The sequence below is a fragment of the Pinus tabuliformis genome, chromosome X (assembly GCF_031772625.1).
Source record: "Pinus tabuliformis cultivar Carrire ecotype Pingquan chromosome X, CPIR1, whole genome shotgun sequence".
Taxonomy (NCBI): domain Eukaryota; kingdom Viridiplantae; phylum Streptophyta; class Pinopsida; order Pinales; family Pinaceae; genus Pinus; species Pinus tabuliformis.
The window spans coordinates 142,732,481-142,757,843 of record NC_142308.1 but is presented as its reverse complement, the minus strand read 5'-3'; the positions used below and the strand labels follow the sequence as shown (position 1 = coordinate 142,757,843).

The 25,363-nt window shown below is 41.5% G+C and overlaps 1 protein-coding gene across 1 annotated transcript in view; it reads left to right on the top strand.

Annotated features, from left to right (window-relative positions):
• Nucleotides 1-25,096, top strand: part of FTSH12 (FTSH protease 12) — a 289,761-nt gene extending 264,665 nt beyond the window's left edge. Inside the window, exons 12-13 of the mRNA XM_089450517.1 lie at nt 24,216-24,381; nt 24,498-25,096. Of these exons, the coding sequence (XP_089306643.1) occupies nt 24,216-24,293 (78 nt within the window). The 3' untranslated portion in view covers nt 24,294-24,381; nt 24,498-25,096. The remainder of the gene's footprint in view (nt 1-24,215; nt 24,382-24,497) is intronic.
• The last annotated feature ends 267 nt before the right edge of the window (nt 25,097-25,363 follow it).

Here is a 25,363-nt window from a genome sequence, read left to right as displayed (position 1 = left end):
TATATATCTTTGGGAGATGTGTCGATATGTATGCAGGACGCTGATGCAAACTAGAAGATGTCATGATGAAAGACCATTAAAAAGGTAATGTTGATTCTATTGTTCGTTCCTTTATTTTTGAACAAATATTTGGATGGGTTTATGCATGGGTGCTAAGGGAAGATCTATGGATGTCTTCCACCACCAATGTACATGTAGTAGGATGAAATATCCTTAAGTAAACATGGCATGAAGAATGAAGCATGACATGAAGGAAGGTCAGATATGGACTGATGGATCACTTTCTGATGATGACATGGCTGACTCTTAGATGAAAGCTAAGTAGCAGGAAACGCTGGGCAGGGGTCCGTTTCCGTACGGAAACGAAACGGAAACGGGTTTCCCCGTACCGTACGGCGTGGAAACGAGTTTCCGTTCGTACGGGCGCGTTTCCCGAGATGGAAACGCGCCCGTACGGACGGAAACTCGTTTCCACGCCGTACGGGCCCCGTTTCCTGTAAAAAAGCACTTGTTTTTAAAAAAAAAAAAATTCCTAATTAGTTTAGGGTTTAGCTTAGGGTTTCTAATCACTTCTAGAAAGCGTTTCTAAAGTTATAAAAGAGCTGTGCCTCTCATTCTCTCATCACACTATTCAGCAAGGAGTTTCTCTTGGAGATTGGCAGTTGTTTCAGTAGCTGGTGTTTTGAGCATTGAGCAAAGTAGATTTCAGCAACGGGAGAAAGAGATTTCAGCAGCAAGAGAAGGAGATTTCAGCAAGAGATTTCTGTAGCAGCAGATTTGGCTCAGCTACAGCCATATTTATCTTCTCTTTTCTGGCATTTCCGGGTAGTTTCAACCACAGAAAATTAATTTGGGTAAGCCACATTCATTTTGTTAGTTTTTTCTTACTATTTCTTCAAATTTTCTAGGGTTTATGCAGCTAAATTGCTGAAAAACGTTTTTTATTTATAGATTTGTTTTTTAAATTTATTTTTGCAGCAGATTTGGCTCAGCTACAGCCATATTTCTCCTCTTTTCTGGCATTTTAGGGTAGATTCAGCCACAGATAATTCATTTGGGTAAGCCACATTTATTTCTTAGTTTTTTCCTTACTATTTCTTTAATTTTTCTAGGGTTTATACAGCCAAAAATATGAAAAACGTTTTTATAAATTTATTATTTACAGATTTGTTTTTTTAATTTATTTTTGCAGCAATGGCTTCCAGCCAAAGTGCAGCTGCAACTTCAAACCCTAGGGCCAACCCAAGGGCTGAATATTATCCTCTTTGGAGGCATGTGGTGAAGCTTCAAAAATGTGGAGGTGGTGGCTCATGGGAATGGCGATGCACTCTTTGCAATATTACGTACAAGGGCTCCTACCCAAGAGTGAAGGCGCATCTGTTGCATGGAGGAGGACAGGGGATTGTGGGTTGCACAAAAACAGCAGATCCGTTGGTAAGGAGGGCATATCAAAGAGAGCAAGATGAGGCGGATGGTACTAAGAGGAGGCATGATGAGCATACTCAGGCTACATCTAACGTTGAGCCAAGGATTGTAGTTGAAGCAAGAAAGAGGAGAGGTGGTCTGGGTCACAGTCAAGAACATGAACAAGCAGCACCCAAACATACCAGAGGCTCAGGGGCATCCCAATCAGTTCAGGATAGCAGAATTGCTAGATTGGTGAATGTGCAAGCAAGAGAAGAAGCTGATTCCAGAGTTGCCAGGTGCATTTATGCATGTGGTATCCCATTCAATGTTGTTCGCTCTCCTTACTGGCAAGATATGTTGAGGGCAGTTAACAAAGCTCCTCAAGGGTACAAGGGGCCCAACTATGAGAAAGTCAGAACCCAGCTTCTCAAAAATGAGAAGGAACTTGTGGAGGACGTTTTAGCTCCAATTCGTTCTTCCTGGAGTAGCTCTGGGGTTACCATAGTCTCAGATGGTTGGACAGATATGAGGCGCAGACCATTGATAAATATCATTGCCACTTTCCCCAAAGGAGCAATGTTTATCAAGGCAGAAGACTGCTCAGGAGAGGTGAAAGATGCACAGTTCATTGCTGATATTATTATAAAAGCTATTGAACAAATAGGGGCTAACAGGGTGGTGCAAGTTATCACGGATAATGCACCAGTTTGCAAAGCTGCAGGTTTGATTATTGAGGGGAGGTATGACAACATATTTTGGACACCATGCATTGTCCATAATCTGAATCTGATCTTAGAGGAGATCGACAACAAAGTTTCCTGGATAAAGGAAGTCACAGGGGATGCAAGGGAGATTATCAAATTCATCACCAACCACCACCAGTCTCAGGCCATATTTCGAGAGTACTCCAAATTGGAGTTGTTAAAAGTTGCTGAGACAAGATATGCCTCAAACTTCGTGATGTTGCGCCGCCTTGTTGAGGTTAAGCATGCATTAGTTTCTATGGTGGTGAGTCAATTGTGGATTGAGTGGAGACAAGCAGATTCAGAGCGGGGATCTATGGTGCGTAGATTGTGCCTTGATGAGGATTGGTGGAGCAAGGTAGATTTCTTGCTAAAGTTCACAACCCCTGCATTTGAGCTTCTCCGGAGTGCTGACACTGACCAACCTTTCTTGGGAGAGGTATATGATGGCATGGATTCCATGGTTGAGAAAACTATGGAAATCATTTCGCAGGAGTCTCCACAACTTCTGTTTGTTGATGATCATTTTGCTGGTTTGATCAAGAAAATCATTGTTGACCGGTGGAACAATTTCAATACACCATTGCACACTTTAGCACATGCTTTGAACCCCAAATTTTATGATGAGGAGCTTATTGCTAAAAGCAATGGGAAGAGGAAGGCACCCCATAAGGATAGAGAGGTGGCTACTGGGGTGAAAAAAGCACTAATGAGAATGTTTCCTTCTCACCTACATAGGGAGGTAAAGGAGGAATTTGTCAGTTTTGCTGCAGGAATAGATGATTATGCAGATATATCAGCTTTGGAGGAGAGAAGCACCATGAATCCAGTTAGGTAGTGGATTTGTCATGGAGCAAATGGTGTACATTTGCAAAGCCTTGCCATTCGTATTCTTTCACAAGTGGCAAGCTCTTCATCAGCAGAAAGGAATTGGAGCACTTATGGTTTTATTCATTCTGTGAAGCGCAATAGGTTGGGCTCACAGAAAGCAGAGGATCTTGTTTATGTGCACTCCAACCTTCGCCTTGCATCTCGTAGGGGTCCAGAATACAACAGTGGTCCTTCTAAAGAATGGGATGTGGATGCAGAAAATCCTGATTTGGATCTCTCTCTTGCTGCCCTGAATATTGAGGAGGATTCTGGAAGTGGAATTGGTGCATCATCTTCTTCAGCACCACCATCCACTGTTGAGCATTCTGCTGCTTCTATTTTTGATGAGGATTGTTATGATGAGGATTAGTCTTTTGTGACTTGTCTCTATAGTTCTTGCAGCCTTATAGTCTTTATTGTACTTGCAGCCTCATATACTAATATAAATAAAGGCTGATTTTGGATTTTCCAGTTCCTATATTTTTATTTTCATTATGTGATGACTCATGAGTAAATGTGATCATTGTGATGTAAATTTAATCTTAATGTTAAAATGTTTAAGTAAATGTATCATTAATGCTTTATGATTGCAGTCTTGCACATATATATATTAATAATTTTTAAATGTTTTTAATATATATATATATATATATTATTATATATATTCGCGTTTCCCCGTTTCCAAAATTCGGGGAGGTCGCGTTTCGTTTCGCTTCCGCGTTTCGTGTCGCTTCCCCGTTTCCCCGTTTCGTGCAACTTAGGAAAAAAGACATTGTTTTGGCATGGATATTGATGAGTTCTAACCACCTTTGCACTTCTTCCTAGGGCATGTTGCCTCAAAATCTAACAAGTCTTGTAGAGAGGTATCCTACAAGACAAGCACTAAACCAAGTGACAACAATAAGGTGTGGCCCACTGGCACCACAACCACTACCCCCTGCTCTTTATGGACTTTCACCAATGGGAGGCTTCTCGTTATATAGGTCACCTATGTGAGATATTCTAGGTTCACAAAACAAGGTGGAAAATGTTAGATTTTAGACTTCTGTGGGAGTTTTTTGATTCATGATCCGGATTAACCACAGTTCTGAGTTCATTCTGCCGAGATTTTAGACTTCTGTGGGAGTTTTTTGATTCATGATCCGGATTAACCACAGTTCTGAGTTCATTCTGCCGTTTTAGACTTCTGTGGGAGTTTTGTGATTCATGATCCGGATTAACCACAGTTCTGAGTTCATTCTGCCAAATTTTAGACTTCTGTGGGAGTTTTTTGATTCATGAAATTTTAGACTTCTATGGGAGTTTTTTGATTCATGAAAATTTTAGACTTCTGTGGGGCTTATAGAGGATTACTCTTCTTAGGTACAAGGTTCAATCAAGCTGAGGCAACTTGCATCCTTCAATAAGACAAAGGAAACATACAATTGACCTAGGGCTTGAGGTATAGCAGGCCTAAAGGGATATCCTAAGATTAATAAGCCAAGAAAACATTTCCAATGATGAATAATAGCAAAAAAATGGTATAAGAATCCTTTAGAAAAGTCCTGAAGTTGAAGCTTGGCAAAACTAGGGTTTTCCTAGGGAAAATCTACCTAGGGAAAAAGAATTAGGGTTTAAAATGGAAAGAATAGCTACTAAGAAAGGTTGATTTTGAGGCAACCTATCGTTCCCCTAATGCTAAATCCTTCCACAATCGCAAATTCACCTTCTAGGCTAATTTGCACCAAGCCCTTGTTGAAAAATGTGTAACTAGATTCGGTCTTCATAGGTATGAAATGTATTCTTGTAAATTATAAAATGAAAATAAATTATTATTCTTATTGGAGCATGGATTTCATGTTCAAGTTCTTTTATTTTATAGGTCAAGCACCCATTGAGTGCTTCTAGGGTATGTCCTATGTTGAAGTTTCTAAGTTTACTTAGTTTAGAAACCCTTCATGCACTTTTTTGATTTATTCCTACCTACTTGTTTTTTTTCTTTAACAAGTTATTTACAAAGTAAATACTGAAAATAAACACCAGTGCATGCTCAACATATTACAGGTCAACAACTAAAAGAAACAAGAACAAACACACCACATGACACCATTATTTTTGGATCAACGTCCTCGGAAAAAACTAATGCGGGAAAACCGGTGTAGCTATCTGAGGGTTTTCATATTAAGCAATATCAGAGTACAATCTGGGTGTCGTAACTGGCCTACCCAACAAAGAATTTCCTTAGTAGTTATACTTCACAGTTTGAGAGAAATCTCCTAGTTGAAAACCCGGAAAACCCTTCCGGTAGCTCCTCAACACAAAACTGCTCTGCAACCCCAGCGTCTGCGCAAACTAGACTGCTTCTACCCCTCGCTATCTCACGTTGGCCTTGTGTCAGCCTTTTTAGATTTGCGTCAGCCCCAGGAGGCCCTGCGTCAGCTCTAGAAGCCTCTGCGTCAATTGTGTTGGCCCTTCTAGTACTTTGCGCAACACTTGGCCACCTCTGCGTGGCCTTGCGTGAGCCCTTGCTGGCTCTGCATCACCCTCCTTGGCTGCTATGCTGCTCTCTCAACACAATCTCTGCCTTCTCTGTTTCTCTGTACTCAATGCCCCTCAGCTGCTCTCCCGATCACTGATTCAATCTCTCTTAGCAAACCCCGCTCTAGAGAATAGAATGACTTATCACTCTGGTGTACTCGCCATGTGACCCTCAAGCCCTCTCTTATACTTTTCTTGTTGACATACCAACGACTGAGATTAAATCCCTAATCAACAGCTAAGATTAGATCTGGCTTGATCCATGTCTTTTGGACCACTCTAACACAGATTCATATTAATACACATTAATATTTTATTTTCTCTAAGTCCAAACTTAGGGACTCCATTATAAATATTAATTATTTTAATATCTCCTGATCTGTTTAGAATCTGCCCAAACCCTTTCTAGGTATTGGAGATCTCATGTGCCCCAACCTCTCCACCAAATTTTGTGGCTAGAGCAGATCCGATGCTACCCCAAATCAACACTACCTCTCAGCAAGGACTGTGCTCTAGCAATACTCCTCACTAAGTGCTACTCTGATCATTTGGATCAATACCTGTGCTGATGCTAGGCCTTCCTGCCCAACATCCTCTGCACTGCTGCCTCTTGTACTGTTGCCCATGGTTTTGCCACTGCCACTGAACTACCTCTTAGCGAGGACTGTGCTCTAGCAATACTCCTCACTGAGTGCTACTCTGATCATTTGGATCGATACTTGTGCTGATGCTAGGCCTTCCTGCCCAACATCCTCTGCAATGCTGACTCCTGTACTGTTGCCCATGGTTCTGCCACTGCCACTGCTGCATCTGTACGACAACTCCCTCTGCATCCGTGCTGTTGTTGGTCCTTCCTCCCAACACTGCATCTGCACTGCACCTCCTCTCATCATGTTGCATCGTGTTGCCCACTGTTGCACTGCAACTCAATTACTGAGAAGTAAGTAACTGAGCCTCCAACTACCCTCCCTGTTGGGCTAGAGACACCCACTGATGCTGAAGCTCCCTCTACCTCTGACAAGTGCTCCCTCTCTCTGACCTCTGTGCTGCTGCAACAACTCCTTGCATCTCGCACCATTGCACACCTCTCTATGCCTTCGTGCACTGGTGCAACACTCTTGTGCCTCTCGTACTGTTGTAGCATGCTAGCTCTGCGTTGTCTCGGGACTCCTGCACTTGTGCAACACTCTTGTGCCTCTCGCACTATTGCAGCTTGCTAGCTCTGCGCTGTCTCGAGACTCCTACACTGTAGCTCTCTTTGCCGCTCCATGCACATCCATCTCTAACCACCCAGCCAATCCTGCTACTCCTCGTTACGGCTCCCATAGCAAGGTCTAATCCAAGAGGCTGGGCACCTCAAGGATCCTTTCCCTCATCGCTTGTAGTCTGCCTGACTACAGCTCGATGTCTCCCCACTTTCGCTCAAGTGGTGCATGTGCACTCATGGCACAATCATCGTCTGTCAAAACTTCCTTCTCTACCTGTGCTGGTGTTGCCTTAGTCTAGGAGGACTCTCCCTTACTCTTCTTCCTTGGACACTGGGTCGCATAGTGACCCAGCTCCCCACAGTGGAAGCACTTGATCTTGGAGAGATCTTTCTTCTTCTGCTTCTCCTGCTTTCCCTCAGATGCAAGGGCCACATCTTCCTCCTCTTGCTTGACTTTAATCCCCTTGCTGCTGCTACTCGTCTTCGACTGCCGTCTGATCTCTTCCTGGCGAAGAGTTGCCCACATCTCATCCCAAGGTGGGAGAGTCCCTCTGCCCAGGATACTCTAGACAAACACATCCCAATCTTTTGAGACAACATTCAGGCCTGTCCTCACCATAAGCTCTTGATCCGGTGTCGCTCCTGTAGCGGTTAGCTGGTCTCGGTTCTCATTCAGTCCTCCGAGGAAGGTGTCAATCGATTGACCCTTCTTCATCTGATACGACCTCATCTGGTTCTCAAGCAGCATTCTTCTCTGCACAAAAGTATGCTGATACAAGTTCTTGAGAGCCTCCCACATCTCAACTGCTATTTCCTTCTCGGCTCAATGTGGTACCACAAGATCCTTGACCCCATCAAGGATAATGCACTTGGCCCTCGCCATCGCCTCTTCATACATGTCATTTTCATTGGGGTCGACTGGGACAGCTATTACCTTTAAGGTGAAGTTCTTGACACGATTCCTATCAAGCATTGATAAGATTCTGGCCTTCCAGACTGCGAAGTTCGATGCTCCGTCCAGTGTATCCTGGTCTCTTACCCCGGGTAGTGCCATGATGCTCCTCTACTTCTCTCCTGGAAGTTCTCTGTTCGACTCCTCTGAGTCTCTACTTCCCATCTGGAAGTTCTCTTTTGGACTCCCTCTGAGTCCTGATTTCCCTCTTGGAAATCCTTCTGCCGCTTGTCGAGATGCCCCATACTCTGATCGTCTTGTGCAACTGCACTACTGATCCAGGTTCCTCGGCTAGAAACCCTTGGTAACAACTCCTTTGGCCCTGCTCTGTCAGGTACTGTTCTGACTACAGTACCTCACCAACTCCACTCTGCAATATTTCTGCAACCTTCTTGTTAAAATTGGCAACCAAGGCAAAACTTCATGTGGGTCATCTTATTCATGGCTAATAATATTTTTATTAGATTCCTCTCGTCGAGAGGTGTAGGATTGATATAAAGATCATCCAATTCCGATAAGTATTCATGGAGATATGAATTTATTTTGATTATGGAATTATTATCAAACCGACCTACAACTCATGTAGGCTCAGAAGCCCAACAATCGCATCTATTCACCCACCAACGTTGTGTATAAATATAAGAGGACTTTTCCTCATTTGGACTCACTCATCTCATCACATCTCTCTCTCTCTACTGCGCAGATATGAGTCTCTTCTCTACTGTGCTGAAATGGGTCTCTCTCTCACACATGTGAAGCCGGAAGCTGTTGAATTTGAAGCTGCAACTGCAGAAGTAAAGATTGACTTGCGTGGCCTAGAAGATCTCCTCTTTGGAACAGGGTTGTAGGTTCATCTGAACCTCCTTTGAAAGCCGCAACTTTTGGTGGTGGAATGAAGTCAATCCGACGAACGGTTTGCAAGACATCGACTGCCCTAGTTTGAAGCCGGAAACTGCTGAAACTGAAGCTGCAACTGCAGAAGTAAAGATTGACTTGCGTGGCCTAGAAGATCTCCTCTTTGGAACTGCGTTGTAGGTTCATTTGAACCTCCTTTGAAAGCCGCAACTTTTGGTGGTGGAATGAAGTCAATCCGACGAATGGTTTGCAAGATATCGACTGCCCTAGTTTGAAGCCGGAAACCACTGAAACTGAAGCTGCAACTGCAGAAGTAAAGATTGACTTGCGTGGCCTAGAAGATCTCCTCATCTGAACTGCGCTGTAGGTTCATCTGAACCTCCTCTGGAAGCCGAAACTTTTGGTGGTGGAATGAAGACAATCCGACTGTCGGTTTGTGAGATATGGTCTGCCCTAGTTTGATAATGAAGCCGCTAATGCTGATGCTACTGATCTAGGGTTGCTACTGCTGATATGGATCAGATTTATTGTACTATTTCTCTCTGCTGAATTATTGAAAATAAAAGAAGATTTGATCAAAGGGTTTCCCCACACATTGTGGGGTTTGTCCCTGGCTAGCCACCACATCTTGTGTCTCTTGTCTTGGCTTGTTTTCTGTCGATCATTTAATGTTCTATCTGCACTTTACTTTATGTACATGTGATTGCTAATCGGTGGAATATAATAAGAAAAAGAAGTAAACTGTTATAAGCATAGAACATACCATAACTTAACATGGTATCAGAGCTGAGGTGAAGACAAAGCCTGAGCAAGAGCAAGAGCAATCATTGAAGAGAAGATTGGCAAGGCTATCCTAAAAGAACTATGGGGTCCTCAACACTCTTTCCTGCCGAAGACAAGCTCCGTGAGAAAGCTGACTATCACGGATGGAAGATGTCTATCGATCTAACCCTTGAAGATCAAGGAGTGCTGGACCATGTAAGAGGCAATATTGTTGAGCCTTCATCAAATGCATCTGTTGCTGCCTGGAACAAATGGAAAAATGGAGAAGTCAAAACAAAGAAGATCATCCGGGACTCTATCGACAAGCGCTTGGTGGCCTACATCTCTGATCTAGACACCTCCAAGGAAATCTACGACAGATTGGTGAGTTTATTTAAAGTTAATGATGCAAATCAAGTTTTGTTTCTTAGAAATAAGTTGAGGGAAATCAAGACGGGTAAAGATGAAAGTATGCAAGCATACTTCTTAAGAATCACCGAGATCAAGAACGATCTCCTATCTATTGGGGAAACCATTACTAACAGACTAAGTTGCAGGAAACGCAGGTACAGGGTCCGTTTCCGTACGGAAACGAAACGGAAACGCGTTTCCGCGTACCGTACGGCCTGGAAACGCGTTTCCGGCCGTACGGCCACGTTTCCCGAAACGGAAACTTGGCCGTACGGCCGGAAACGCGTTTCCAAGCCGTACGTGCCACGTTTCCCCAAAAAAAACACTTGTTTTTTTTTTTTTTAATTTGTTTTTAATTTTTTTTAGGGTTTCCATGTAGTAAATGTGATGTAAATTTAATCTTAATGTTTAAATGTTTATGTAAGTAAATGTATCATTCATGCTTTATGATTGCACATATATATAATAATAATTTTTAAATATTTTTAATATATATATATATATATATATATATATTATTATATATATTCGCGTTTCCCCGTTTCCAAAATTTGGGGAGGTCGCGTTTCGTTTCGCTTCCCCGTTTCGTTTCGCTTCCGCGTTTCCCCGTTTCGTGCAACTTAGGATGAAAGTGATGGATGGTCAGTGCCTTATGTAGAAGTCTCAAACATTAAGACTCCTAGATAATGAAAAGAAATTCATGACATCATGAGGAGGAGTTCTTCAAGCAGCTAGTTGTCACATCATCTCCACTTGAGGAGCTGTTGTAGGTCCCTAATTAAGAGGGAGCTTGGAAACAAGTTTCTTAGTTGGAAGAAACATGGAAATTCCTAAGCCAAGAGGGAGCTTAGGTACATTCCTTCCATAGGAATGAGTACATTTATTTATTGGAATAGATATGTCCTCCCTAATTAAGAGGGACAGATAGACACATCATTCTTGTCTTCACTTAGGAAGATAGAATGGAGGATTGGGTAAACATCTAGCATCCGATACTCTTTGAGGATCAGTTAGGGCATCCAAGATAAGAATAGTCGTAGAGGACTTATATTCTTTGAGGGCTGAGAATCCAAGATAAGAATAGTCTTGGTGGAACACACCTTGAGAACATGGGTGGGGTATGTTCCGAGAGAGACAATGATGAGGGTGTGTATACATCATTGGTCTCGTCAGCATTGTGCTTAGATCTCGTGGAGAGATAGAGTTGTTAGTCAAGGCCTTGCTATGTGATAACACTGGTTGATATGATGCTAAACAGATGGATTGCGAATTTGACTCTTCTTATGAGAAATTCTTCAAATTGAGAATGACCAAGTACCATTATGAATACCTCCCTAGTTAAGAGGGAGTGTTGAAAAGTGTAAGTAGGTTCGGTCTTCATAATGACATGTGTAATTGTTATTTTATGTAATTGATGAAAAGAAGAAAAATAAAATTATTATTGTAATGCTTATCTCATGGGTTCCATGAGCAAGGAATTTTATTTTAGTGATGGCTCCCATTGTGGGCCTTTAGGTTATGTCATCTAGTCATAAAAGTCATTTCCATGTATGAAGGACCCCTTTTGGGCAAATTATATTTGTATATGACTCAATGGAAATGTCAAGTAGCCCTCCAAGACCAAGCACAAGCACTTACCTCAAGTTGACTTCAAAAAGAAACATGTAAACTCTCCAAAGGACATGTCTACTCACATATACTCATGTCGGCTCATTATGATGGGAAACTATTGTTTATAGCCAGCTCGGATTTCATTCGACAAACAAATTTTCGGTCATACATCTGAAGCACAATAGAAAAGTTCGAGAAACAAGAGTAGAAGCCTCTCAACCAGTGTGGGAAGGAGGAGAATACGAGTTGTTTTGGCACTGATTTTTGGTTATTTCTCCTCACATGTGTCTGATATTAAGGGTTTTGAAGTAAGGTTTCCACAGTCAGCAAAGAAGCCAAGAAGAAGTTCTCCATACCAGCATACATGCTAGCCGAAGTCATAAGATAGAATCTCCTAGTCAAGCAAAGAAGGTAGATACCTCCTTACAACGCACACATGTAAATTACAGAGGTACAAATAGGCCGAAAGTTGCAGATCTGTGGAAGAGACTGAAAATTTCAGAATTGCAGACAGTTTGACTTGCATTGACTATAGGAGGAAAGTGTTACAAGTTTGTTTCAAGAAGGATCTCATCAAGGAGGCTTGTGACTTGGTCTTGGAGTGGCACAAAGGTCTAGGGCTAAGTTACACGAAATGGGGAAACGGGTACGGTTTCCGAAACGGTCATGGGTACGAAACGTGACCCCCCAAATTTTGGAAACGAGGAAACACAATATATATTAGGACATTTAAGAAACATGTGCAATCATAAAGCATATATGATACATTCTAATTTATTACATTATGATTAAATTGTCAATTGTCAATGCATAAACTATAAGTTTCTAAATTTACATCACATTTACTCATGAATGATCGCATAATGAAAATATCAATATCCAAAATCAGCCACGAGAAATTTCTAATTTCTTGTCCTGTGCTTGATTGGGAGTGTCCTCCTACATAGTCGAACGACCTTAGTGCTCTTGATTAAATACAAGTTCCATACCCTAGTACCCTATGTGCTCTTGATTATTGGGAGTTTCCCTTGCATAGAGGGCTTGGTTCTCTTGATTTAATACAAGTTTCATACCCTAGTACATGACAAAATCCAATGGAAACATTGCAATCCCCCCAATCCTGAAATCCTGAAAAACAGATAAGTCTGCTGGATTTTGAGTGAGATCTAAAATTCTACTTTCTCCATATGAAATCCAATGAGGGTGAAACCACTCTCGAACATTCTAAGTCATTTCATGATAATGTTAAAAATTTAAGTAAAAGGATGAAAATGAAAAATAAAGGAGAATGCCACTTTTACTTTAAGAATTAACATTACCATGAATTGCATATCAACACTAGGGCCAGAGGCTTGAACATTAGGCTGCCCCACTCAAAAAATCCTCTTTTTTATAACTTGAGAGCCATCTAGAAGCATCCAGAAGAGGAAACTCCACCGTACGACATAGAAACGCATTTCCGGCCGTACTGACCACATTTCCTCCTCAAGAAACGGGCCATTACGGTTGGAAACAAGTTTCCAAGCCGTATGGTATGCGTTTCCTCATTTTCATTTCGTTTCCAGGCTGTACGGTACGAGTTTCCTTGTTTTCGTTCTGTTTTCGGCAGGAAATGGACCCTTCTCCAACGTTTCCTGCAACTTAGGTCTAGGGTCTTGGTCTTGGTATTCGTCAATTGGAAACTCTATAAGAAGAAGAATTTGTTCATATTTTCCTCTCAAGAAGAAGAGTTTTTGGCTCTGGCCGATAGTCTATATTTTGTGTCTCCTTATGGTTAATGCATAGGTAGTTGTTTGATGAAAAAGAACACTAATAACATAAGAAAAGAAAGATCCTAATCTAAGAAAGTAAAAAGCATTCATAAGCAGCGATCTAAAGAATCACTTAATATTGATGCCCAAGATTTTTCAACAAGACTTAGGAAAAATAAAAAATTCCTAAGTTAACTTATGATTAATATCAACCATTGATCACGATTTAATCTTAACTGTTGAGGGGGAGATTAGGGTTGAAATCGAAATTATAAGAGGCGATGGAGCGAGTTATATTGATTTTGGGTAGCATCGGATGTGCTCTAACTACGAAATTTGTGGAGGGGCTAGAATACATAAGATCTCCAAGACCCAAAAAACATTTGGAGAAATTCCACACAGATTGTGAGCTATTAAAATAATTAATATTTTTAATGGGGTTCTTAAGTCTAAACTTACGAAAATAAAAATATTAATGGGTATTAATAAAAATATGGGTGAGAAGCTTCTAAGAGACGAGGATCAAGTTTGTTTTAATCTTAGCCGTTGATTAGGGACTTAATCTCGGTCGTTGATTCATCAACAGGAAAAGTATAAGAGGAGGCTTGAGGGTCAGTTGGAGATACACCAAGTTGATCGGCCAATTCGATTTTTTTGGGGCGTGGTTTGCTGAGAAAATCGAACAAGTGATCTAAGTTGCAGCGAGAGGGCCAAAAGCAGAGATTTGGATCAGAGAGGGAGTTCCAAGCCAAAGAGTATGTATCAAAGAGGCAGCGTGAGCATCAATAAGGCAGAGCAGAGGCGTACGCAGCCCAAGAGGGGCTCGTGCAGTAGTAGTGCAGAGTATTCGTTATTAGTCTGAGATTTTGCTAGAGAAGCAAGGTTCTAAGCCGAGAGGGCTGAACAATAGTCTTCATCCAGCAAAAGGGGTGACGTAGTTCTCTAGAGGCAAGACGCTGGCCCACGTAGTGATTGCGTAGGGACTTTGCAGTGTTTGCCGAGAGGAGCTAGAACACTCATTGGATCAGCTGTGACTTGAGGAACGAGGTAAACCCTTGTATGTATTCCTTGCTGCCATGATTTCTTTGAAAGGTTAGCCGATGTGAGAGGCACCCTATTGTACTCAGATTCTGCTTGCTTAATAATACAAACCCTCTATCTGTTGCACCAGTTTTCCCACATTGGTCTTTTCCAAGGAGCTGTTGTCCAAAAATAATGGTGTCCCTTGTGTGTTTGTCTCATCTATTGTTTCAGTTTATGATTTGTATGTCAGTGTAGTCTACAGTAGTGTTTACATCACTATTTATCTAATTAAATAACTTGATTGAAATAACAAGTATGAGATGTTAAACAAGTGATTGCAGTAGGATTTCTGTTTGTAAAGATTAAGAAATTTTGACATTGTATCAAAGCATTGCAGATCATACGACACTAAAGCCATCAGCCAATAGATCCATCAAATCTGTTGCAGAGAGGCAGTTATCCTGAGTGACAGCGTTGTTTCAGAGCCAAAGGAGCAGCTGAAGGAGTGACACATAAGCTCACGCAGTGCCTATGTCAACTCTTTGAGCTAGGAGGAGGAGATGCAGTAGTCGAGAGGAGCTCACGCAGTGACAGCATCAGCGCTTTGGGTCAGCGTAGAGCCTGAGGGGCTCAAATCAGTCAGTTGCCGGGGCAGTAGGAGCAGTGCAGATTCGATCTGTGGTGTTGGTGGGACGTTGTTGTTGTTGTTGCAGAACAGTGTCTGTGGAGATGAAACCGAGGTAGAGGGAGTCACTGCCTTAATGGATTTCTTGCCAAAGAAATCTAGGTTCGGGTTGCTGAGCAGTAGCAAAGGAGGATTGGAGAAGGGGTGATTCGACATTATTTGGCAGGAGGATTTCCGTGAAGGAAATCAAGACTTAGAGGGAGTCTAGAAGGAACTTGTTCCTTAGAGGATTTCTAGTGCCAAAGAAATCTAGATCCGAGTCTCGCTAGGGCAACAGTGAGAGAGGGAGAAGAGAACATGTTCAACACTCATTTGAGCAGAGATGGCAGTTAATGGACTGAGGGATCAGGACAGATTGGATGGAGCATCCAACTTTGTCATCTGGAAGGCCAGGATCCTGGCAGTCTTGGACAAGAATCACATCAAGGATTATGCCTTGAAAGTGGTTGTTATTCTGGTTGATGCTGATCCTCTTAAGAAATACGAGGAGGCTAAAGTGAAGGCGAAGTGCATGATTTTGGATTGGGTCAAGGATCATGTGGTCACACACATTGCTGAAAAGGACATAGCAAAGGAGATGTGGGAGGCCTTGACCACCTTGTATGAGGGAACTTTTGTTCAACGGAAGATGTTGCTTGAGAACCAGCTAAGACAGTATCAATGTAGAAGGGAGAAGAAATCGATCCCTTCCTTCTCAAGTTGCAAGGGATTCGAGACTAGCTGACTTTCGTGGGGTCTACACCAGATCTTGAGTTCATGGTCAGGACTACCTTGAATGTAGTCATTGAAGACTGGAAGACCTATGTCCATAGCATTTTGGGCAAGGCTTCTCTCCCTAGTTGGGAGGAGATGTGGGCAGCTCTTCGACAGGAAGAGATGAAGCGATTAACCAAGGCGAGAAGTACCGGCAAATGAGTCATAGCCAAGGAGGAGGAGGAGGAGGATGCAACTCTCGTATCATCGGGACAGCAAGGGCAGCTAAGAGGAAGAAAAAGGATATATCCAAAGTCAGATGCTTCAAGTGTGGGGAACTGGGACATTTCGCCACTCAGTGCCCTCGGAAGAAGGGCAAGGAAGAGAAGTCTGACTCAAAGGCTGCTCTAGCGAAAGCTGACGGAGAAGGCGAGGATGACAATTGTGCCATGAGTGCTCATGCACCTCTAGAGAAGAGGTGGGGCAACTTCGAGTTGTAGTCAGGAGGACTACACAAGGGGTAGGATCCTTGAAGTACCCAATCTCTTAGATCACATATGGCTACTGGAGCCCTTAATGACAGTAGTGGAATGACGGGAGCCAGTTGGTGCAATGGATGATGGAGTGACAGTGGCAGAGCTAGAGTACCAAAGTCTGAAGTAGCGTAGTAAAGTGTTGAACACTGTGGGAGGTACAGAGCAGATACAACAACAGCACAGTAGAATTAGAGGGTCAGCATAGATTTGCAATAGAGGTAGCTTCAGCATCACGACGTATCCAGATTGATCAGCATGTTAGCTTTTGGGTGGCCTTTCAGTTGGTTACTTCTCAGTGACTCAGTTGCAGTGCAACAGTTAGCAGTGGCAGTGCTATGGGAAACATGATGCATCAGTGACAGTGGCAGTGACAGTGGCAGTGTCGTGGGCGACCGTACAGGTTGCAGTAGTGCAGTGGATGAAAGGTAGCAGGCCAAGCATCAGCAGCACTAAGGACCGATGTCATGGATCAGTGTGATGCTTTTATTGGGAAGTATTGCTAGAGCACATTCCTCGCTGAGTGTTGATTTTGCGTAGCATCGGATGTGCTCTAGCTCCGAAATTTTGTGGAGGGGTTAGAATACATAAGATCTCCAATACCCAGAAAACATTTGGAGAAATTCCACAGAGATTGTGAGATACTGAAATAATTAATATTTTTAATGGGATTCCTAAGTCTAAACTTAGGAAAATAAAAATATTAATGGGTATTAATAAAAATATGGGTGAGAATCTTCTAAGAGAATAGGATCAAGCTTGTTTTAGTCTTAGCCATTGATTAGGGACTTAATCTCGGTCATTGATTCATGAACAGGAAAAGTATAAGAGGAGGCTTGAGGGTCTGTTGGAGATACACCAAGTTGATCAGCCAATTCGATTTTTCTAGGGTGTGGTTTGCTGAGAAAATCGGGCAAGTGATCTGACTTGCAGTGGGAGGGGCAGAAGCAGAGATTTGGATCGGAGAGGGAGTTCCGAGCCAAAGAGTACGTATCAGAGAGGCAGCTTGAGCATCAGGAAGGTAGCGCAGAGGCCTACGCAACCCAGGAGGAGCTCATGTAGAGCTGACGTAGGCCAGGAGGGTCTCTTGCAGTGGCAGCGCAAAGTATTCGTTAGTAGTCTGAGATTTTTCTAGAGAAGCGAGGTTCTAAGCCGAGAAGGTTGAACAATAGTCTTCATCCAGCAGAAGGGGTGACATAGTTCTCTAGAGGCAAGACACTGGCCCAAGTAGTGATTGCGTAGGGACTTCGCAGTGTTTGTCGAGAGGAGCTAGATTGCTCATTGGATCAGTTGTGACTTGAGGAATGAGTTAAACCTTCATATGTATTTCTTGTTGCCGTGATTTCTCTGAAAGGTTAGCTGGTGTGAGAGGCAACCTATTGTACTCGGATTCTGCTTGCTTAATAAGACAAACCCTCTATCTGCTGCACCGGTTTTCCCGCATTAGGTTTTTTTGGGGACGTGTTGTCCAAAAATAACGGTGTCCCTTGTGTGTTTGTCTCATCTATTGTTTCAGTTTATGATTTATATGTCAGTGTAGTCTACAGTAGTGTTTGCATCACTGTTTATCTAATTAAATAACTTGTTGAATGAAATAACAAGTGGGAGATGTTAAACCAGTGCTGCAATAGGATTTTAGTTTGTAAAGATTCATAAATTTTCACAAGTTAGTGGCAAGCCAGTTGAGCACAAGCAGTGTGTGTCAGATCAACGAAGGAAGAGCCAGGGGTTTCAACAGATCGCAGTGATACAATATCAGAGAAGAAATCGAGGGTTGAGCTCTTACATCCCTAGCATAATCATACCATTCGCAAGTGTGCGTAGAAGAGGATTTGCACTCTCACGTGCAGTTTAGCCGATTTGGGAAGGGATTTTGCAAATCTAGTGTGCAGGCAAGAGGTCGATTCATTATGGAGGATTGATCAGTTGTTCTTGTGATAAATGGTAAGCTTCTCCCTTGTAATTCTTAGAAGAAAAATTCTTTGTTGAAGAATATAATAAAGACACATAGCGTTGCAACGTTTCCCTAGAGTTGGGGTTTCATGGGTATATCTTGTGTTTTATGTGTTAATGTGTTTGTCTTCTAATTTATTTTCCGTTGTGCATGTCATGTTAGAAAACTCAGTGTATTTGTGATTTAAGTTTTAGAATATCATTTATTTGTGTCTTTGGGTTTTTATACTTGGAAAATTTCAAATCAATATACTGGGTTTTAAGGAAATCTAACATGACATCAAGGCTCAGTTTGTGATTGAACACCATGCACAAATTTTATCTTCAAAAGCAGATTTTGCGATTCAAAAGGAGCAAGTTATCAGATCAATTTGTCTGTTAGGGTTTTGACTCCTGAGTAGTGCACATTGATTCTACCAGTGCAATTTTTATTCAACGGTTCGATTTGTCAGGATGGCATATCAAGTTCTTAGATTTGAAGACAGATTGGATAATGCATCCAACATTTGTTCATGGCAAGAAAGGATAGCATTGGTGCTAGAGGAATAAGGGGTTTGGGATTTTGTTGATAAGTTGATAACGTCTCAATTGCACCAACAAATCTTCATCAATTGGCTTAACATAATAAAATGGATGCCAAGGCAAGAAGGATTATCCTGGAAGGAGTCAAAGACCACATTATCCCTCACTTGATTGGGAAGAAGAAAGCCAAAGTAATGTGGATTGCTGTCATTGGTCTTTATCAGGGTTCGGGCAAGGCCAGAAAGTTGGTACTGAAAGACAAGCTCAGGAGCATTAAAATGTCCAAGTCAGATTTTGTGGTTTCTTATCTCACCAAGTTTTCCAAGGTAAAGGAAGAGTTAGTTGGTGTGGGTGAGACAGTTCCAGATAGAGATATGGCGAATTTTTCTTTGTTGGGTTTCACCAAGTCGTGGCAAGCCTTCATGAATACAATATGTGCTCGAGAAAACTTTTCATATTGGAAGCGTCTGTGGGGTGACTGTGTCTAGGAGCAAATTCACAGGCATGCTCAAGCTGCATCTCATTTTATAAGCGACGAAGATGAAGAAAATTTCACTCTAGCCAACAAAGGGACCAAGTCCAAGGGTAAAAAGAGTAGTGTTGGTGGTGAGCCATGTTCTAATGAAAAGAAGAAGAAAAAGGATCTCATCAAGATCTACGAAATTTTTTGGTTGCCCAAAAGGTGCTATTAACCCAATTTATTCTTTTGATTACTTATACACAACACATTCCAACTTTTAGCTGAAAGTGATAAATAAATTTATGAACACCATTCACCAAATTAAAATTGCAGTGGAAAATGCAAGAAACCAATCACACAATTAACATAAGTATTTTTCAACAAATGTCCCTAGAAAAACCCCAATGTGGGGAAAGCTAGTTTTTAGTCTGAGGATTTTATTATTATCTTCAGCAAAAACTGCTATTGAGAAAATACAACTACTTTCCTAACACTATCTGAGCTCCGACAAATAAATGATCTTCACCTCTGCTAATCAAATCGATGAGGAAATAAGCCTTTGGCCCCTTTCATGCAATGTGCATTGCCTCTGCAAACTTGCACTACCACTCTGGCAATTCGCACTAGCTCTCCAGCGAACTCACACTGCTCACACTTGCGGCCTTTTGAAGCTTGATTTGCCTTTCTAGAAACTTGATTTGTCTTCTGGGCAATTTGCATTGCCTCCTGGAGAACCCACACCTCGTCTAGCAAACTCACACTTGCTCCGGAAAATTAACTCAACCTTCTCTGTAAAAAAAAAAATTGATAGTGAAAACCTCCCTCTGAAACTCAGACGCTAGAAGTCTCTTGAATGAAGAATAGCTCTGGAAAATCTCTTCCCAATCACTGTTGCTGAAACCCTCATGGTGTCTTACTGAAAACTCACCCAACTCAAATGATCTTTGTGATCTGATCTATCTCCAATGTTGCCCATCGATCTCCCTTTATAATCTCTAATTCACAAATGAATCCCCATGATTAGAAGTTAACTTATCTCGATTGATGGTTGCGGTCATCTTAGAAACTTTCTACAAGCTTCTAAAGGAAAATCGATCATCCCAACTAATGCCATTTAATTATCCACTTTTCCTAAGCTTAGACTTAGGAAATATTCAAAATCACTAATTGGTTAAATTGAGACATCTTCCATAGGTGAAACTTAGAAAAAATTACATGGGCTTGGAGATAATTAATTCCTCTGTGTTCCTAGCCTCAGTGACACCTCTCAAGGCTAGAATACATGTCCAAGCTACAATATTTAACACTCTCTTAGCGAGGAAGGCATTCTCCACAACACCCAACTTGTCCCTAAAGAAAACAAACTTGTCGATATTCAAGGCCTTCGTCAAAATGTCTACCACTTGTTGATTTGTAGGTACATATTATAGTCAAATTGATCCACGTTGTACACAACCCCTGATGAAATGATATCATATGTTGATATGTTTTGATCGATCATGAGATATTGGATTCTTAGTAGCTTAAATGCAACTCTAATTATCACAGTGAATGGTGGTCGACTACATCTTTTGACCAAACAGTGCCACTAGTAGCTTCCGAAGTCATATGTCACATGTAGCTATGTTTGCCGCCATGTACTCTGCTTCTGCAGAGCTTAATGCAACACACTTCTACTTTCTGTCGTACCAAGAGACAGCCCCTAATCCAATGCCGAAGCAACACCCTAAAGTGCTTTTATGGTCCAATGCATAACCTACCCATTCTGCATCAGTATAACCCATCAAACTGACACCATCGCGACAAGTATATTTCAACCCATACTCAACTGTGCCTCATAGATATCGCAGCACATGCTTTGCTATTGTCTAAATGCACCCTCTTTGGTTCCACCATGAATTTACTAAGATTATTGAATGGAAAGCAAATGTCTAGACTTGTGTTGACTAGATACATGAGAGAGCTAATAAGTTGTCTATAAGGTGGGGTCCATTGCCTCCTGCTCCAATGTATCAATCTTCCTCCAATTGGTTATCATAGGTGTAGACATGGGTCTATAGTCCAACATTAAGAGTTTCTTCAAGATCTCCATTGTATATCTCCCTAGACCAAGGAAGATCTCTCCATTTGTTTGCCACACCCTGAGTCCTATAAAATAGTGCATCAACCCCAAGTCCTTCATCTCGAACTCTACTGCTAAGTCCCTCTTGTAGTCTTTTATGAGCCTAGGTGACCCAATCAAGAATAGATCATCCACATACAAAACGAGAATGAGTGGTTCACCTCCAACCATAGGATAATAGAGGTTCAAATCTGCCTCACTTTTCATGAAGCCCATCTAGTGCAAGTAGCTGTCAATATGACCATACCACGCCTTGTGATCTTGCTTGAGTCCGTATAGCGCTCTCTTCAACCTACATACATGGGTTTCCCTCCCATGTGTCTCAAAACCCTCTGGTTGTTCAATGTACACTTCCTCTTCTATAACTCTGTTCAAGAATGTCATCTTGACATCCATCTGATGAATCTGTCATCCTATCTATGCTACAAGTGAGATCATGACTCTGATTGAAGTATACCTGACCACGAGAGCAAACATCTCATAATCTATTCCCTCTTTCTTACAGAATCCCTTAGCCACGAACCTTGCCTTGAACTTTACTACGTTGTCTGTTGAATTTTCCTTATAGCCCAGCTCTAGTCTATGTCTAAATTAGAGAATAGATAGACTAGAGATACTCAACTACAAGCACTTTGCACAATGGAAATCTACAACAATGAAATTAATAAAGTACACAGATATATTTGACCCAAATATCGACATTTATTATTCCATCAATAAAGAGTAATTAGGGCTCCCATGTCAGGGATCATGGCCCTTCATAAAATCCCTGATACAACTAGTATGCATAATATACAATTAGGCTTGAGATTTGATCCTACAAATCTACAACCTTCCCAACAAAAATCATAGAGACAGTTCTTGACTTACTTGTTGAAGGCAATCCTTCGTCTTCAATCCTTTTAGTCCTCTTGTCCATTGTTTCTTCTGGTTGTTACTTGCCTCCAAGATCACACAGAGAACAACTCCTTTTGTCCTCTGTCACGTGGTTGCTCATAGTGGGGCTTGTCCTTCAGTTCATTGTATAATATGAACATCAAAACCCTTGTTGTTAGGTATTTCTTAACAGATTTCAATGTAGCCCTAATCTGCCCCTTCTATAACTCGGCCTAGCTTTAGCAATCTTGCATCCCCTCAGACTGCTCCCTATAGCCTTAGGACAACCCTTTATTGCTTGTGTAGGTCTCAATCTTACCTCTCGCAATAGTCTCGACTAGCCCTACCTGACACTAATACTATTGTTGCCTGCCCTAACTAGGGCTACTAGACCACTGTACAAACCTCTATTTGTCTCAAAGGTTCTCAGCCTTCCTTAACCAGCCTTATCTTTCACCCCGACTTACTTGATGCCACCTCTGTCTACCCAAATAGACCTATTCAGACCCACGACCAACTTTCCCTTGATGTTTGAGGCCCTCAACCTTGCTTGAACTTATTGCGGCCCTTTACCTAGTGCTATGATAGACTGCGACTACCCTTATAACCATAGGGCTGACTTGCGGTTGGCCTTCATAGGCCTTAAACCATCCTCGGCCTATGAGATCTAGGCCTTGGCCCTATTCAACCAACCACAGATTACCCTCTCAGCTGGTTGCTAGGCTTCCACTCCTTCAAACCACAGAAAGGATATCAAACAAACATCAACCAATCATGCATCCTCCTCTAGGGCAATCAACTCAGCCTCTTGGAAAGAAAAGACACTTTCCCGTCCTTCTTCTCTAGGTTGTTGCTTCCTCTTCTCTAATATTACGACTTCTCTAGGGCTAATTACCTTGCTCAAGTAAAGTCCATCTTACTTGTGTGTTGAGCCTCTCCTTAGGCTCTTTATTTATACTTTTCTTTTGGGGTATCTTAGGAAAACTCTAGATCTTTAGGTTTTTTGCTCTCTTACCCTTAGAATAAACAATTAGTTTCTTTAGGTCCCAAAATCCACATCTTTGGGTCCAAAACCCCACTCTTTGGATAACTTGCCCAACCAACTTCGATTGGTGGGTTTCCTTCTCTCGGAATACTTTTCGAGCTACCCAAATTCGAACAATCTACAATGTGCTTGATCTTATAGATCCATCGAGAACCAACCGCTATCCTATCCAATGGTCTAACCACCACCTCCCAAACATCATTCAGCATGATGGAGTTGTACTCCACCATAGCATCCTACCACACCCGCTATTGTGCAACCTCTCATAGCTGGAAGACTTATTTTTTATGAGTTCCCTCATCAACGTCTTTTAACCTAAATATTTATTTGTTGGTGTCTTGTCCCTAGTACTCAATCCAGGAGCTCCGACAAACTCCTGTGCATCCCTCTATGTTTGAAGCACCTCGTGATTCCTTCTCCCAACCGTAGTGGGTGGAGCTTCAAGCTCCTCATCATGCTGTTGCTCCACATGCTGCGAACTCTTCTCAACACCTGTACCTATGCCCATACTAGTCATTGTACTGGTACTTATGCCCTAAGCTTGAGATTGTTGTTTGACCCTTGGAGCTTCTGCTCGCTGGCTCTGATCAATTGCTAGCAACTTGCGAGATCTCCTAAAGGCTTTCTCCTCTTGAATCTTGATGTCCCGTCTCACGATGATCTTTCAAGTCCCTAGAATGTTATTGCTCAAATTGTACTTAATGATAAAAGCCCTGATCCACAAGGTACAACTCAATGGGAAACTATTAGGAGAGTCACCATTGTCACCCTAGTAACCTATCCTAACCATGTTTATATCTGACCAGTTTTACGGAAAGGGTTGTTCGTTCTACCTCAGTTTTGTTTGTTAATGGTTATATCATTGGTAATCTAATCCACTTTAAACATTTTATGGTTTCTTTACATGATATAGAAATTGCATATATGCTTTCAACACCAATCTATGATGTTCACACAACCTGCTTACAAGAAAACTGAAAATCATGCATTTGCTCTGAAGTCTTATATTGAGCCACACACTAAAAATGATGCCAGTTTAATAATAAGTCATAACATGTGAAATTAGTAACGGAATTTTTTTGAAACACGTCATAGCCTTCCAAAAGAAAATCTACTAATACTTGTTTTTTGCATTAGGTTGAATCATCATCATTCTATATGTCCATTGTATTGTATGATTTAACATTATGTACTTACTTTTTGGATTGGTGTTACAGGAGACAAGTTTACCTCCAAATTTTCGGGGATACTACGAGGAGTTGGATATATATCCAGCACCTCTTCATCGTTGCTAGATTCTTCTTTTAGTTGTTGAGATCAATTTCTGATTTTGAATACAACATTGCCAAAACATCTTTTCCATTTGAGATCCACTACCTTGAGGTTTGCAAATTGTTATCATTTTCAAGAGATTGATATTCCATATTATCTATATGGTTGCTAGTTTTTCACTGAATATCACTGCTGAAAGAATTCTGAATGCCATTTTGTTTCAACAGGTAGTCTTGCTGGGAAATATTTCATATACTTTGAATTTCTTGGAGCTGCATCTTGGCTTCACTTGCCTAAAATAGAAGGGATATGAAGAACTTACATGGAAAGTAAATCATTTCTTTTGTGGAAATGTAGTCAGCACATATCCCCTTGTTTTGTTCTTCCTTTTTTCATTTGAGGTTTCAAATGCCAGCATTTGATCTCAATATCGCCATTCCTTGACAGTTGGAGAACTATTATCCTGGGGTTTTCTTGAACCAATTAGAGGGAAGTTTTCATTTCTGAGTGTTTGCTACACGTGCTTACAAATAGTTCCAAAGCTTTTATGTAGGGAAGGTCTAAGCTTGTCAAGCTTCAGCATACGTGGGACACATTACTGATCAATTTCAGAGTAGAGTTGGTCAACATTGTTTTAATGTTGGAGATAAACTTCCAGTCATTTGCACTACCGATACAAGGTTTTGCAGATTTATTACTTCTTGCAAAGACTGATGTTTTGCCATTCTTACGGCTGTATAAAATCTGTTCTTTCTTATCTCCAATTTCAATTCACAGGGATAAGTTGAATTTGCAGTGCAAAGTAATCTATGCAGTTGTTGGTATATTTTTCTGTGCAGACAATGGAAATCATGATAAGAACATAGAAAAATAACTCTTTCTTAGTCTTATATATAAAGGTACACATTTTTTGGAGCATGGCATTCCCTTGACCACACGCAGATTCATCCTACAAAAGGATGAACAAACTAATGTACGTTGCAAAGCTAGGTAGAGTTACAGCTGTATAGCATATGCCGGATGATTTGACAAACATAAATACTGTGCAAGCACGCTTTGAGAAATACATAAATATCATTGTTTCACATTTTCT